This window comes from Glycine max, chromosome 10 (genome assembly GCF_000004515.6).
Source record: "Glycine max cultivar Williams 82 chromosome 10, Glycine_max_v4.0, whole genome shotgun sequence".
NCBI classification, from domain to species: Eukaryota; Viridiplantae; Streptophyta; class Magnoliopsida; order Fabales; family Fabaceae; genus Glycine; species Glycine max.
The window spans coordinates 50,865,763-50,881,139 of record NC_038246.2 but is presented as its reverse complement, the minus strand read 5'-3'; the positions used below and the strand labels follow the sequence as shown (position 1 = coordinate 50,881,139).

The 15,377-nt window shown below is 33.2% G+C and overlaps 1 protein-coding gene across 3 annotated transcripts; it reads right to left on the bottom strand.

The window, feature by feature from the left end:
* Positions 1–668: 668 nt before the first annotated feature.
* On the bottom strand, positions 669–15,252 carry LOC100813752 (uncharacterized). Of its 3 annotated transcripts, none has more exons than XR_001383327.3 (18): positions 14,855–15,252; positions 14,000–14,079; positions 13,680–13,730; positions 11,698–12,204; positions 11,288–11,545; positions 10,699–10,764; positions 9,093–9,266; positions 8,898–8,949; positions 8,508–8,792; positions 7,862–7,972; positions 6,251–6,442; positions 5,249–5,524; positions 3,640–4,281; positions 2,584–3,092; positions 2,426–2,486; positions 2,270–2,338; positions 1,435–1,979; positions 669–936 (listed from the first exon to the last, which is right to left on the bottom strand). XR_001383327.3 is itself a non-coding variant. In XM_014763440.3 (17 exons), exons 1-17 carry the CDS (start codon positions 15,053–15,055, stop codon positions 1,893–1,895), a joined length of 3,621 nt encoding a protein of 1,206 aa, XP_014618926.1. In that variant the 5' UTR covers positions 15,056–15,252; the 3' UTR covers positions 669–1,892. The 3 variants fall into 3 exon arrangements, 1 of the variants encoding a protein (XP_014618926.1); XR_001383328.3 differs by having other exon boundaries at positions 669–933; XM_014763440.3 differs by having other exon boundaries at positions 669–1,979.
* Positions 15,253–15,377: the final 125 nt, after the last annotated feature.

Here is a 15,377-nt window from a genome sequence, read left to right as displayed (position 1 = left end):
CTTAAAACTTTATATATATATATATATATATATATATATATATATATATATATATATATATAAAAGACACTGGTACAACATGTAAGTTGAGTTAAAAAAAGTAAGTTAAGCCCCTGAATTATAAAACACAGAGGAGTTTATAAATTGTTAAATTAATATAATATTTGTTACTAATAGAGCAACAAAAACTATATGAGATTTAGTCTTAAAAGTTACAAAAAAATAATTTTAGTTCAGAAAATTATGAAATATAACTCATTTTAATTTTTATTGTTATAGTTTTAGAGATTAAACTAACTATCCATAAGTAATTTTAAGGGACTAAAACTGCTCTTTCCGGGTAATCTCAAGTTAGAAATATATTGGCATGTTTGATATAATCTTTTAAAAAATATTCTCAGAAAACTACCATTCTTAGGAATTATTTTTTTTTAAAACAATGTTTATAAAAAAAAAAAAAACATTTGCACGAGAAAGATTGTAAGTTTAAGATTCCCATGAAGGTGGGAAATTTTGCAATTTTTAACAGCAATTATGTTAAAAGAAATTATATGATCAAATTACACAACGAACTGCCCTCCACTATTCCACCATAAAACCCTGTATATATATGCTACAATTTTTCGCAATAAAATAAATCATAAAGAAAAAAGTTAAAGAGCACATAATTACAGAATCGAAGGAGAATAACTTGGATGCCTCTAAAAGTAGGCATCGCGTGATGCCCTTATTGTGAAGTGATTATACTTACAATGTACACACTGAATCACACCCAAAAAAAAACTAATAATAATAATAACAGGCTCCGAACGCCACGTAAAAAAGCAAGCATACGGACCCTTCATTAATGACAAACCTGAACAAGGGCTCGGTGGATATCTGATCTGATTCAGTACAGATTACGCAGAGATTTTGAATGTAATGACCAGCCAGCTACTGCATGTATACAAAATAATCAGCCAGACACATGTAATGAAATTTCAAGGCATTTCTTCCATAATGTGAAATCAAACGAGTGAACAGCAATTCAGCCTATGTCCAGAAAGATTAACCAGAAAACACTTCAAACACTATGAATACTCGTATCTGCATTTTACAATTTTTTTTACAATCATTTAATGAACTTTTGTACCAATACAGATGGAATTATTGCAATAATTAGATAAGCTATAAAATTTTATTACTTCTCTCTTTTAATTCCAAATTAATCCTTTATATTAATTTTATATACTGTATTATAGTCGTGTCATGTCCTGTGATTTTTAAAACACGTCGTGTCCTTGGGTTTGTGTCATATCGGTGCTTTCTAAAAGTTTAGAGCTTTGTACTTATATCCATTTTTTCACCCCTTGCCCTTTACATACACGTTCTATACTACTGGTTGCCTATCAAACACCACCAAAGCAAGAGAAAATGAGAGGGAGAGAAAGGCACCTGAGGACATTTTGAGGCATAGAACAGCAGCTGAACCAAAACCAAGGATATTCAAATTATTCCTGAACAGAACACTTGTTTTCACTCACCTTGTAGCCAAACACCTTTAGCAAATGAACACATTTTAATAAATTTTCCCAAGTAAAATGTCTTTCAGTCGTTGAAAGACATGCTGAAGATGGTGACATGATTGCAGATAGCAACATGGCCCACAAAGACTATCATCACGGAAGAGCTCATGGAGTCCACCTGGACCCTCTGGCCACCATGTTGGAAATAAATCACAACTTTGTTCCTGTAAGGAAGCTTTCAAAGAATATGTCCCAGCTAATGTGGCAATCTTAGTCATTTGAAGGATAGATGATGAATGATCCTCAGAATCAGTTGCAATGACACCTTAGACCAACATGAATCTACTCCAAACCAATATCGCACCCCGAAAAGCCAAGAGTTTAACATCACAAGTCAAATCCAAGATCATTTGCCAATTGAAGTATGCCACACATTTGAAGGTAAGGATTCTCTAACAGTTTTTCATTGTTGGTCTGTGCAGTGCCAATAAAAAGCACAAACATGAAACATTTATAATTAATCACCAAGAACACTAAATTATTAAGCAAACAAACAAAGAGAAATTTAAAATAAGGTTGTTTCTATTTTTAAAGACACAATACAAAGAAGCAGAATTGAGAATTCTGTTTAAGGATAGAACTGCCTAGGATATTAAACAAGAATTTGAATATGATGCATACGACCTTAAATGCAAAATTAAAAATGCCAATCTCAAATGTATTAACAGTAGAATAGGTCCATAAATCATTACAAAAGGAAGTACCTGCTGAGCTTTAAAAAGAAGATTCTGAAGCATGTGTTGATATTTTTCTGGACTCTCAGTCATCATTCGCTGCAGTAAAGGGAAATCGTTACAAAGGACGAAATTTATGAACCTAATACACATGATCAACACAAAAAAATGAAATCAAATTCATGCCTTCAGAAGAAATGCAGAAGAATAATATGCCACCCTTGAATCTCTGTCATTCAAAAGTTCCCTGCCAGATGGAAGAAGACCGATGCTTTATAAGTATGTATAAAGGTGATAAATAAAAATGCCAACTAATTAGCAAAGAGCATAAAGTTTGCACTCACATAAAAAAACGTTCTTCACCAACATCCTCGAAAGCAACAGGATCTGCTGTGCATTTACCAATAAGAAGTAGGAGAAGAGTGGCCCGGATATCAGATGCAGCACCAGGCAGGTTTCCTCTTCCCTTACTTCCAACAGCAACACCCAATGCAATATCATCTGTTGCTGCTCCAGCCAATTGCATTAGTGGCCAAAATAGCAAATCAAGAGGAATGCGCGCAATTAATTGCATTGAGGCAATGGCTTGTCCTTGGAGAAGAAGTGCTGCCATTGCTGCAGTCTCACGAACAAGATGATAGTTCTTAGGGTAGTTTGAAGTTCCATCAGCTTCTTCCTCAATATGTTCATCCACGAGATAAGTATCTTGTTTAAGGGCACGGTTATCACTATCAAACATTTTGTTTGAACTGAAGCAATTTAAAATCCTGTCATGTTGCATATCATCTCCATTGGGTAGGGCCATAGCAGGGGGAACTCTTAGGCATAATTGGGATAATAATATGTCACACATCTGTTAAGAAACAACAAAGAGTTGAGCAAAACAGGTAGACCATAAATATTCAAAGAGACAATTTTCCCAATGTAGTTCCCTAGGAGTCATATTATTAAGTATTAACAAAACAGTATTTGAAGTTTACTATTCAGAAAATTATAATGAATATGAACATTAACGTGTCTGTTAGCTATTTAGCCACCTATGTGATTTCAGATTTTGTAGATAGTAATTTAATTTATCTTGAAATGCTTCTTGACCTAACAAATAAACCCACTTCCATGATTATATAATTATCATAAAAAGACCATGCTCAATCAGTTCACTAATGACACAAGGACAACGTGAGGTTCCTAAAAAAATAGGTCCCCAATTACATCCAAATTGAAAATTGTGTGGTTGAGTGGTTCTTCTCTTTCCTTGATAGCATAAAGAACATGCATATTAACTTACAACAGGTTTTTCAAACTTAGTGTGACTCAACATTTTTTTAAGTATTTATTGCTATGACATGAGGATATTTGGAGAGGAAAAAAAAATGCATTCTGAGTTCAGAAATAATTACTTTCAGAATATTGGTGCGATCTGTTTCATACTTATTGGTGCAATCTTTTTCATTTATCTGAAACAACAAAGCACTGCTCATTATGTCAATCAATGCATGGGCTTTCTCAAGATGCCAATCTTTCAGCCCACTCGCAAGATCACTCCTCCTTGATTGTTGCATTTCATATTCATCTAACAAAAATTTGCATCTCATAAGCAGCCTTTCAAGAACAAATAAAAATCCCCATCTAATATAGTTATGATTTGATTTTAAAAGCCCACACATAAGTGAAATGGGCAAAGGAATATCTGACATATCTGAAGAATCCTGTTTTCCTACTTGAGCAAATTTCTGCTGGAAGTATTCTATATTTGACCATATGGTACCATTGCTTTCCCCACTGATTTCAGAAATAAGCAGATCACCTAACCAGATATACCCATTCTGACGGTAAGCAATTCTTTCAGAATGAAGAAGGGAATGTAAAGTGGCCCACGAGTGCTTTGCCTGCAGATCAATGTCATTTCTTAGAGCAATAATTTCCACATTTTCAAGAGACTTGTGAGTTTTGGTTATCTGAATCATATGAGAGAACTCTTCATCCAAATGAGTGAATGAACTTATTAATGAATCAAATTTCTCTGTCACAAAATCCAAGAGCTGCACAGATTTAAAGAGAAACAAGTGAGACAAAAAAGAATATACCGACAGCCTAAAGAAGAGTATGTTAAGCCAATATATGATTTGCAAATCATAAGTCACAACACAATGAAAGTGGCAACAGCTAGGTAAAATTTAAATAGCTACAAATGTACGATTAATAGCAATTAGAAAATAAACCTAAACACATGTAACATTCATCCTAACATTATTCAGCAAATTAGAGCAAACATTAGGGACAAGGAAGATGCAGAAACATTCAGTCTTTCTTCAAGACAGTTATTCAAGCTTGCAATTGATTATTGGTGAGATGAAAGAAGAGGGAACACGCTGATAAAGTTTCTTGAACTGAAAAACAAAGCATGTCTTTGATTCTCATAGATGTACATAATAAATTTGAATTTAAAAATTACAAACACCAGACAACAATTTAGCATTGCCAAAAAGATGTCTCAGCACTAAGTTCTATCATTCATTGAATAAAAAATTAAATGCTCGTTAGAGGCTTATATTGTGTGTTTGTCTGTGTTAGAATATGCAGAAATATCTTATCATATCATAGATTATCCCCCAAGATTTGTTTCCCTTATTAGTTAGGATTATTATTAGCTAGTTTAAGTCAAAATTAGTACTCTAGGTTTTATGAACATATTGAACACATCAATACATTGCATTGTAATACATTTCAGTTAATATCAATTCAGCATTTCAATCTCCCTTCCTCTCTATACATAAAATCCCATAATTTCAAGAAAAAATATAGCCCTTGCTCCTGGTTGAGATTGGAAAGGAAACAAGGCTTTCAATAAAATTCTTAATGTATCAATATGTCACATTCATTAACCCTCCATATACTATTTAGTATAGTTTCTATCTAAACAAAGAATATGCATACATATTTTTCAACAGTCAACAACTTAGATTAAACTATTCTGCCTACAAACTAAAAAGAAAAAGATGGAAATACCATATTTAGACGTTCACTGTTGGGATATCTCGAAAGTGCAGATGCAATTGATCTCCTCAAAAGCTCCCCAATTCCTTCTACCCCAAGTTTAACAGAAATATGAAATGCCTCAGCTGCATTTGTTTGAGCAAGTAGACTTGCAAGTGGTTGGATCTCATCATCACTATATTCATTGATTCCAGTAGCTATGCAATTTTCATTAACTTGATGCAGAACATAGTCAAAAAGCACCGAATACAGATTTTTCCTCTCCTCTCTCGAGTTTACAAGGGCATACTGCATCCAACAAAGAAAAAAATGGGAGGAAATCCTTCAAATATTGCAAATTTAAAAATACTGGTATAACAAGGACTTTAGATCATGTCTTCATTCTACACTTGCACTCTTGTGAAAGCAGAGACTATCTTATAAATCAAACAATATGGAAAATTTATATACCAAAAAGTTTTACATATTCATCACCTTAAATCTCCAACTTAAGGAAAAGAATGATCTCAGAGTATTTTCTTTCTTATATAGTCAAGGTCCATTATGATTTGTATACCTTAAGAAGGTTAGTATTACACTTGACTTCTCGATTTGAGAATTGTGAGTTGTAGCATTGCAATTGAACCAAAGTTGACCCCCCTCCCCCCCACTCTTACCGGAAAAAAACAAAAAGCATAAGCATTGAAAATATATAAGTCTTAGTTGTGTGTATGATCTGAATTAAGCACTGTCCTATGAGGAAAAGATTAAATGCTTGTTGTACTTGAAAATCAAAAATCAGATTATATATAGATGGATTGGTAGATGGATAGATAGAATCACTTTTACTTTGACAGTACAATCCTATTATAAATAACACAAAAATGTTCAATGCTTAACACTATTGGTTAAGTAGGCAATATAAACAGTATTTATAGATTTTAAATTTTAAATTTATAACAGTATAGAAATAATAAATCCTACATTTTATGTCCTCTCCTTATATATCAAGCTTGTGGTTGAAAATAAGCATACCTCACGTAAAAGAAATTGAACTCCTCCAATCAGATCAAGTTGATTCACGAGAAACTTTGGTGTGCTAGGTAGGAGCTCAACAACTTCATCAGGAACCTCATACAACATGTTAGCTAACATGGAAATGAGCTTACAATGAACTAATTCTGCCCAGGAATTCTTTCTGCTGGTTTCTATAAGTGCTTTGATAACCTAAAGGCAGAATGTGTAAGTAAATTAATCGGGGTAATCACAATTACAACAACTATAATAAAAAACCTTATTCCACTAGGTTAAGTCAGCTACATGGATCACACGACACCATTTGGCTCAATTAAAGACCGAAGTTTCAAAGATGTTACTTACCATGAAATCCCTCTTGATCACTTCCAAATGGAGTAATCACAATTAATGATTATATATTTATAACTCTATTGACATGAACCACACACTAACTATCAAAACAAAGAAATGAATGGCTACAAAAAGACTCAAGACAAAAAAAAAGACCCAATTCACAAACTTTAGTCTAAAAATTGCTTCTTGGTTTAATTTCATTAAGCAATACAATTTACATATAGCCATATGTCCTAGAAAAGGGAGACAAACCATGGCTATGGACTGACCAAAGAACACCTAGGGTTTGGGACTGGAAGTACAATCTCTTTGTGCCATTTATTCTTAAAAACTGTTTTGAGAAACATAAGTAAGAAGAAAATTTCAAAGGAAAAAATTGACCAAAAATAATTAGTTTAATGCTGGTTGTACATGTATATCTAAAATTCTAAACATCGGTTTAAGTAGTGAGAGAACACAAGCCAATGGCCCCTTTGTCGTTCTCTTCCCCACACTATCCCATTAATAAGTTGCAGGACATTCTCTGATTCCAAGAAAATGGAATTGAGTTGAATGCTATGTGCATGTCTAAACATTAAATTTCATTCAAATGCTCAATCATTCTGGAAGTCTTCAAAGGTAAGAAGCCATGAGCAGCTCTTATATCAGTATGAATAACCAAATAGATTGAAGTTAACTTCAGCATGGGTTTTCTCTTTACTGTGATAAGAAAAGAAGTGAAAAAATGGGGACAGAGAAAAAAAAAAAACTTGCCAAAGATTCAAGTAGAGAGAAAATTGAGAAAGGCAAATAGGGAAAATCATAGGGACAAAATGCAGATAAAGTCAGGGATAGCAATTGTGAAAGAGATGGTTCCAATCTTTTGCCTTCGACAAGTGACTGGAGTGAACTCCAATGATGGGTTTTCTCTTTACTGTGCTGTGATAAGAAAATAAGAGAAAGAGGGGGAGATAGAAATGAAATAAAATGACAAAAATTTTGAGAGAAAATTGAAGTCAGAAAGGGAAGGACAAATATGGAAATCGTTGTGATATGGTTCCAATCACTTGTCTTCAATGAGTGGCTATGCAGAAAAACAAAGAATGAATGGGAAAAAAAAAAGGAAATAGCATGAAACTATGAATGCAAAGGGTATGCATTAGTGCATTACTACTTACTAGTTACTGTCTATTAAAGGGGAGGAACAAACTCAATCGAAAGCAGAATAAAACAAAAATGGGATTTCCATGATATCCTGGTAAAATGAAAATATGAAAGAGAAATATCATGTCTCACCCTTATGTCAAGAACTTGCAATCGATTTCTGTGGATCTTTCCGTTATCACAGAGAAAATAAAGTAAACAACTGAGTGCAGATGCCCAGACAGATTCCTCCTTTTCTTCAGTCTGTTTAAAACAATTAATCAGCATAAAATGTTAGGTTGAGAACATCATGATTAGACCATTGTTGTAAGAATTTCTACACTAAAGATATAATAAAAAAAATTGGTAATCCACCAAAGCAAAATCAGTGACCTAATCTTTAAAGGTCTAAAACCTTATTTGGCTTCCTCCTAATTCTTCAACCCACCTATCCTATAATCCCATTTGTATATAATGTTATTTTATAAAGCATAATGTGACATGCAAATAATGTACATGTTCAAGAACGAGGACTTTCTATTGCATCGATGGTTATTTTTCTAAATTGGCACAGCATTTAAAAGGCAAGCATTCATATCTATAGCATCTCTTGACATCATTGCATGTATAACATAAGTCATAATGTCAAGTGAATAGACTAAATAAATTAACCAGTATGAACCTACTAATAAAATGATTCTAGCCAAGAAAATTTACGAAGAAACAAAAACATTAATATTCTCCTAGGAATTCTTTTTCAGCTCGAAGTTGGTCAATAGGAAAGGAGGATCAATAATACCTGCACAAGAAGAAGTAGGATCTCATACAAAATATTTAAAATCCAAGACTCAAAATCATCAATTGCAGAGGAAGTGTCCAATTTGTCCGGATAATTTCCTTTTCTGCTCCCTTGGGCCATAAGTTGAGTGTCACTATCACAATAAGATTCTTGAGAATATTCTTCTTCAATTGTGGAAGCATCATCCACTATGATTGGCTCTAGGAGATGAGCATGAACCCCAAAATTTAGAATTAAATCAAATGTTTGAACCCTGTAAGCTGTTTTAGAAGAACTAAGCATCTCCTGAAAGATGTATTTGAAAATCCAGTTAGTAACAACTAACAATAAAAACATTTTAAAATATTGTCGTAATGCTAATAGGAAACAAGTACTTTGTCTATTCATCACCTCAAGCAAAGAAAGCGTGAGTGGAGTAGCAATCCGATAATCCAAAATATACCTACAAAACAGTCCACCCACACACTATCAACTCAGAACAGCCCACCCACTATCAGAATGTAAACAATAATCCCATACCAACTGTATCCCTATAGCCAAGAATGAAAGAAAATATAAACAGATAATAAGTGGATTGAAACATACGTGTCAATAACAAGTTTAATAAGGACGCTAACAGCCACATCCATTGATGCTTTTCCACTGTTATTTCTTAGCCTAGTTGACATCATAACATTGGTATTTTGGGAAGGCTCTGAGCAAACAGCAGCAAGGACTTCACATACCTCAGCAGGATTCAATCGCAAAGGTTGTTGCTCACTGGTCAGCATAAGATTATCTTTAGTGAAAGATAAAAAGAGAATATAACAACTATAAATAATCAGTGTATCATCAACAAATGTAAATTTTTTTCAATGAAAACAAGCAATATGCAATTTTCTATTCAAGAAACATAATTATATATTAATTTGTTTATAAAAATAATTAATAATTTGTGAGAGTAAGAAAAATAATGAAAACAGCTATCAAGAATTAGAAAGGAAGAGGAGAAGGAGGCAAAGGAAGGAAGATGATAAAGCAGAAAGGTTAAATTGTTTTTTCTTTTTATAAGCTAAGTTTTTACAAGTCAAAAAGGTTAAATTGGTTAATAACTTAATATGTATGTTAAATATGGTCACACACTTTCATCATCTTGAGGGGGGTGATCATTGATTGGGATTGGGGAAATTTTGGATCAAACCCTATCGACAATTTCTGGGTCAGGTTTCTAGGTGCTAGCCTAACCTAACCCAATTGTATTTGGATCAGGTTGGCTCATCAAGTTTATTATCATAAAGGGAAAAATACAAAATTATAAAAATTGAAAGAAAATTGTTATCCTGTCTCAAAAACCAGAACTATTCTATGAAGTACATCCACTCAAACATGCTGAAAGTTTTTACTCAAACAGCTGAAATCCCAATAATATACTATCCCAAACATGCTCTAAATCACATTAAATTTCTATTTTATTTGTTATACTAAGTGTTACATTAAGTGTTTCTTAATTTTTTTCATATAATCAGGTCAGGTCGAGTATAGGAATTGTTAAAGCCAAGACCCAACCGAACTCAATCAGGTTAAATACAAATTCAACCTGGTCAAACCCATGAGTCTAACCCAACCTTTTATTTTGTGGGTTGGTCAGGTTGGGTATATCCATGATCACCCCTATGGCCCTATGACTTTAGTAGATTCCACGACTTCCTCTGGAATTCAATTACAAATATAGAGCACCGATTTAAACACTGATTGTTTATTATACATAAATTAGAAAGACAATTTGAGATGAAAGCATATACCACAATCAAAGATTAAAAAAGGAGCATTACAAATAAATATGAACCATGCATTCCAAAGCAAATTATAGCATTATATTGAGAATCTCTTTACATAACCTAAAAAGTTTTTCAGGATTGCAGATTTTTCAATAGAAATGCTAACCATTAAATATATATATATATATATATATATATATATATATATATATATATATATATCTTATTGTTGTTAGCTCTAATCGAAGAAAGAAAAATATTCTGAATCTAAACAGGAGAACAGTTACAGCAATTAGACTTGTCCCTAAAGCCATACTCAATGGAAAAGTTGTGTTATACCCCGTCCATTTTGAGATGGAGGGAATATATACCAAAATACTTAAAAAATATTTTTAAATCACGGAATGTATATACAAAAATTTCTCTATTTGTACCTGTAATATCGGTACTGAAAGAGTTGTCGAGCTCGAGGACGGAATGTACTCACGGGAGAATCCTCCCTATAGGAATCACTATGTTCAGATTAGCAAATTACATCATCAAAAGCATTTAGCAAGTCAAAAGTAGTGGAGAAAAAAAAAGACATTATAATTTGCCTTTTGTCTAAGTAAAAAGAGAATATTATATCGTACCAAAGCAATTCAATTACTTGTTATATAAATAGCATTTAAGGTTTTGTGTATATTTATATTTATGGTGAACAAAGTCACTGCCAAACAAACTTAAAATTACTGCATAGCCCTCAAACAGTCAAACCTGTCCATAGAAATCATATTAGAGACTAATACTCCTATATTTATACTAATATTCTAGATGAAATACTATAGTACAACTAGAGCAAACCCAAATAGTAACACTCCTAACATGAATATCCCTTGCAGGTAAGGAATTTCCTTGCATACAACTAATGCAACAAGACCTAAACTACTCCAAAATTTAAATTCATTAAAACAGAGATGAAACAGAAAAAAATCTGAGAATAAAAAATATCAGAACAGAAAGTTATCTGATAGAAGAACATGCCAAACTTGACGAGGGCCTGCTTTTGTGCGTTTAGATGCTGTTATTGCTCTCAGGTGGGGACAAGCAGATGCAGAATTAGTAAATGATGTTACTGGAGAAGCCTGCAATAGTTGATCCAGATAAGGCATATCATCCGTCCCAAAATATTTCCATGGTTGCCCCTTCATCTTAGCTCCAATGTCTCCTTCAAGTAGAGCTGCAGCACCAACTTCTAAGAAATTATATGCTCTCATGCCTTGTGAATTTACAGCATGATCACTGTATTAAAATATGTTTGAAAAACCAATATAAATTTCTGAAGCAATTTTAGAAGAGATAAATTAAAACAAATAACAGAAATATAAACAACAGTGGCCATTAACACAACACCTAGACCTGTAGATCAAAACCAAATATAAAATATTAATTACCTGTCAGCTTTCATTGATGATGACTGCTGTTTATCAAGCCAACGCCATTGTAAAATATCATGGGCAATGAACCCAAGTTCGTCTTTTTCATCAATTTTTTCAATTTTTGATAACTTAGAAATAGATGAAGTGACTGAATCCTTCTCCACTGATTCGGTGACACTTGCTGGACATAGTTGGGAATTGAAGGATTTACTCAACAACGATGACAATGTTGGCAGTGATTGTCCCGACGCAGAAGGTGGTCCGGCTAATGAAGCTGGTAGAAAATGCCGCTTCGGAATGTGTTGAGCCACAAGGGAACGCACATAACTCAGTGATTTGAGAATTGCCCCAGAAGTAAAACTAGATACAGGCAAAGGAGATGTATTTGTGGATGTTGCTAAAGCACCAGTTTGTTGATTCAAAGATCTTGACCATGGTCGATTCAGATTAATATCACATTGAGCAATAATGGTTGAACAAAAAAGATCTATCTGAATTAAAGTCTCCTCACTTGGTTTGTATCTGTATAAATTAACTAGTTGAGAACTCTTAAGTCTTAATAGCATAAGTAGCAAGTAACAAATGATGCTTTCTTGTGTAACACTGTAACACAAAGCTAAAGAAAATGCATTCAAGTTATTGATTAAAGAGTGTTAAACTAAATGACAAAATATGCACCGCATCTACCAACCCCCTCCCCACAAAACAAACAGAGGGAAGAAAGAGAGAATCAAAGTCAAGATAGATTAGGCTATTTACTAAATCACAATCCATATTCCATGACCATGACCTGTTGGGCTTTATTCAGGGATCCTATTTTCTTTTTTTTTATCCATTTAATGATTCAGAGGTAGGGGTGAGAGAGGGTTAGATAAATGAAGTTTTTAATTGAAGGAAAAGAATCCCCCCCCCCCCCCCCCCCCAAAAAAAAAAAGTTTATTCCTTTTGCAAATAGACACTCTAAACTCTTCTGCAAAAAAATATCATGTACTTTAATTTCGTTCCAAACTAATATTTAAACTTTACACATTTTTTGAAAATAGACACCTTGAACTTTATGATCATTCCAATTGATCCTTAAACTCTCCTTTTTACAAAATAGTTCTTACTAATTCCTATCATGTTAGAGTTAAATTACTAACGAAAAAGAAATATCAATAGTTTACTTATCTTAAATGTCAATCATTCAGCTAAGTGGTTGGGCACAAGTGGTTAATGTGCTGAAATTAAGGTTGAATCGTTCGGGTACTACCCAAGTTCGATTCTTGACAGAAACAATTCTTGGTCAGACTTTATTTACCTCCTGGCCAAACTCTGAATTAGTCAGGATCCCTTTCCCTTGATGAACCGGAAGGTTAAGACCAACAAAAATGTCAATCATTCATTAATCTTTTTTTTTTTTGTTACATTCCATTTTTCCATATATTAAAATAGAATAAAAATATATATGAATTTTTAAAAAATCCTTTTGATTTTTAATGTTTGGAAAAGTGATTTATGAAAATAAAACTAATAAATTATTGAAATTTGAAATAAATAACCGGTATAGACTTCTTCTCTGTTAGTAATTTAACCCATATTGAATATAAGAGTTTATTTAAAAATGGATAAATTTTAAGGATTAACTAAGATAAAATTAAAATTTAGGTGTCTATATGTAAAAAGAGGTAAAGTTTTAGGATCCATTGGTACAAAATTAATGTTTAAGATGGTTGTTTAGAAAGAGAGTAAAGTTTAAGGATTCATTGGGATGAAATTAATGTTTAAGATATTTATTTGCAAAGTGAGTAATGTGGATCAATTGAATCAAAGCTAAAGTTTAGGGTGTCCATTTGTAAAAGAGGTAGTGTTTAGGGAGGTTGAGTACTCTTTTTCCTTTTATTAAAATAAACCAACATTATAGCGACAAGCAGTTTCAAGAAATTAGGATGACACAGAGACGATGTCTCAGATAATGTTACCATAGAATAGAATACCCACTCATTCAAATAACATACCTTAGAAGATAGCGTTTGAAAAGTGTCACACACCTTGAGACTACTGCAGGACTGGTGAAAATAATTTTAAATGTTAGCAGCAGAAAATTGAAACTCAAAGTGATTTACGTAATTCTAAACAGAAAAACTTATAAAGAAAAAGAAATAGTTGTCAATGTAAATCTAAATTGCAAGAAACAACATGGTTGTGTGATAAGTCTAAAATATAGAAGACCATCCATGTGAACAAAATGATGCATCATAAGAGCAATGGTTTGATGCAGTCTGGACAATCTCATGACTACCCTTTATCAACAAAAAATGTTACAACGGATAATTACCTCCGCTCCCTCTCTGCAATAGTATGTCCCAAAATTGCACTGTAAGCCAAGTCCGTGGTTGCAGGGTCTGCCAGATAGTCCTGCCAGAATTAGTGTGAAGGTAAGACCTTGTGCATTGAATATTAAGTATAATGGTCTGTAGTCATGGTGGTATACCATGAATGATGACACTAAATAAAAGCTGGCTATGAGATACAGAATTATATTACAGCTAGTAAAGTGGATACATGCGATGTGAAGAAAGTACAATGAACTCAATGAAACATGAAACGATTGAAAATACAAGAAACGGTATATGCCTTAAAACATGAAATAGCCATGTACAGATACTCGCAAAGACTCATAGCTACAAAAAAAAAATTTGTCGCATACAGTACATGTTATCATTCTCAATTTCTCGGTACAGGTGGTATACTATCTTAAACTTCATGAAACTACCAAAAAAAAAAAAAAGGAATGCCATTTGCATTAAAAGTTACTACTATAAAAACATTATTAAATGAAAAAGTAAATGCATGTCTTGAAAATATAAAAACACATCTAATAATTATCATTAAAATAAAGCAGGAATCTTAGAAAGAGAACTTAGAATTATATTCTACAATAAATTACAGATCATATTCCAAAAAATCATGATTAATAGAGAAGTTAGTTCAAATTTTCAGGAAATTAAAGGAGAAAAGCAAGTATAGAGAATTGAGACAAGCTCCAGATCAGAACATTGAACGAGTTAAAATAACCGATAGCGTTTAAACTGAAATTGTCATCTCTCTCTCTCTGGTGTAGCTGAGCACACGTAATATGGATTGCACGGTAAAAGCAGAGAGAAAAAATAAGAATGAATGAAGAGCTAACCCGAAGGGTTCTGGAAGGTTCGAGGACGGAGGTGAGGGGAGAGGAGAGGCAATCGGCGACGGCGCGACGGAGAGGCTCGGGAAGCTTCTTGAGGAAAGAAGATCTCAACCTGGATATGGCGGGAAGTTGCTGCATCTGAGAGAGACTGAAGGTGGTTGAAGACATAGACACTCGATTCGATGTTTCCATTGAAATTAACATTTAGTTAGTTAGTTTTTCGCTGGAATTGCATTTGAAGATGAGATTTATAATGGAAATGGAATTGGGGAACTGATAAAGCAAAGGAGTGCGAGGGAGACTGACCTGGTGGTATTATGAGCTGGCATGTGCTGCCAAGGTTGACTATACACACACAGGTTTTCAAAATTGAAACACCATATGCCCCCTTCTCAGCCATGGAGAAAAATTATACTAGTAGTAGAAATAAAGCCTAAAATGCAATTTCCTTCTTCATTTTATTCTTTCTATTTTTTTTAATTCAGATATTTTATTATTTATTTTCAAATCTCTTAGTAATTATATC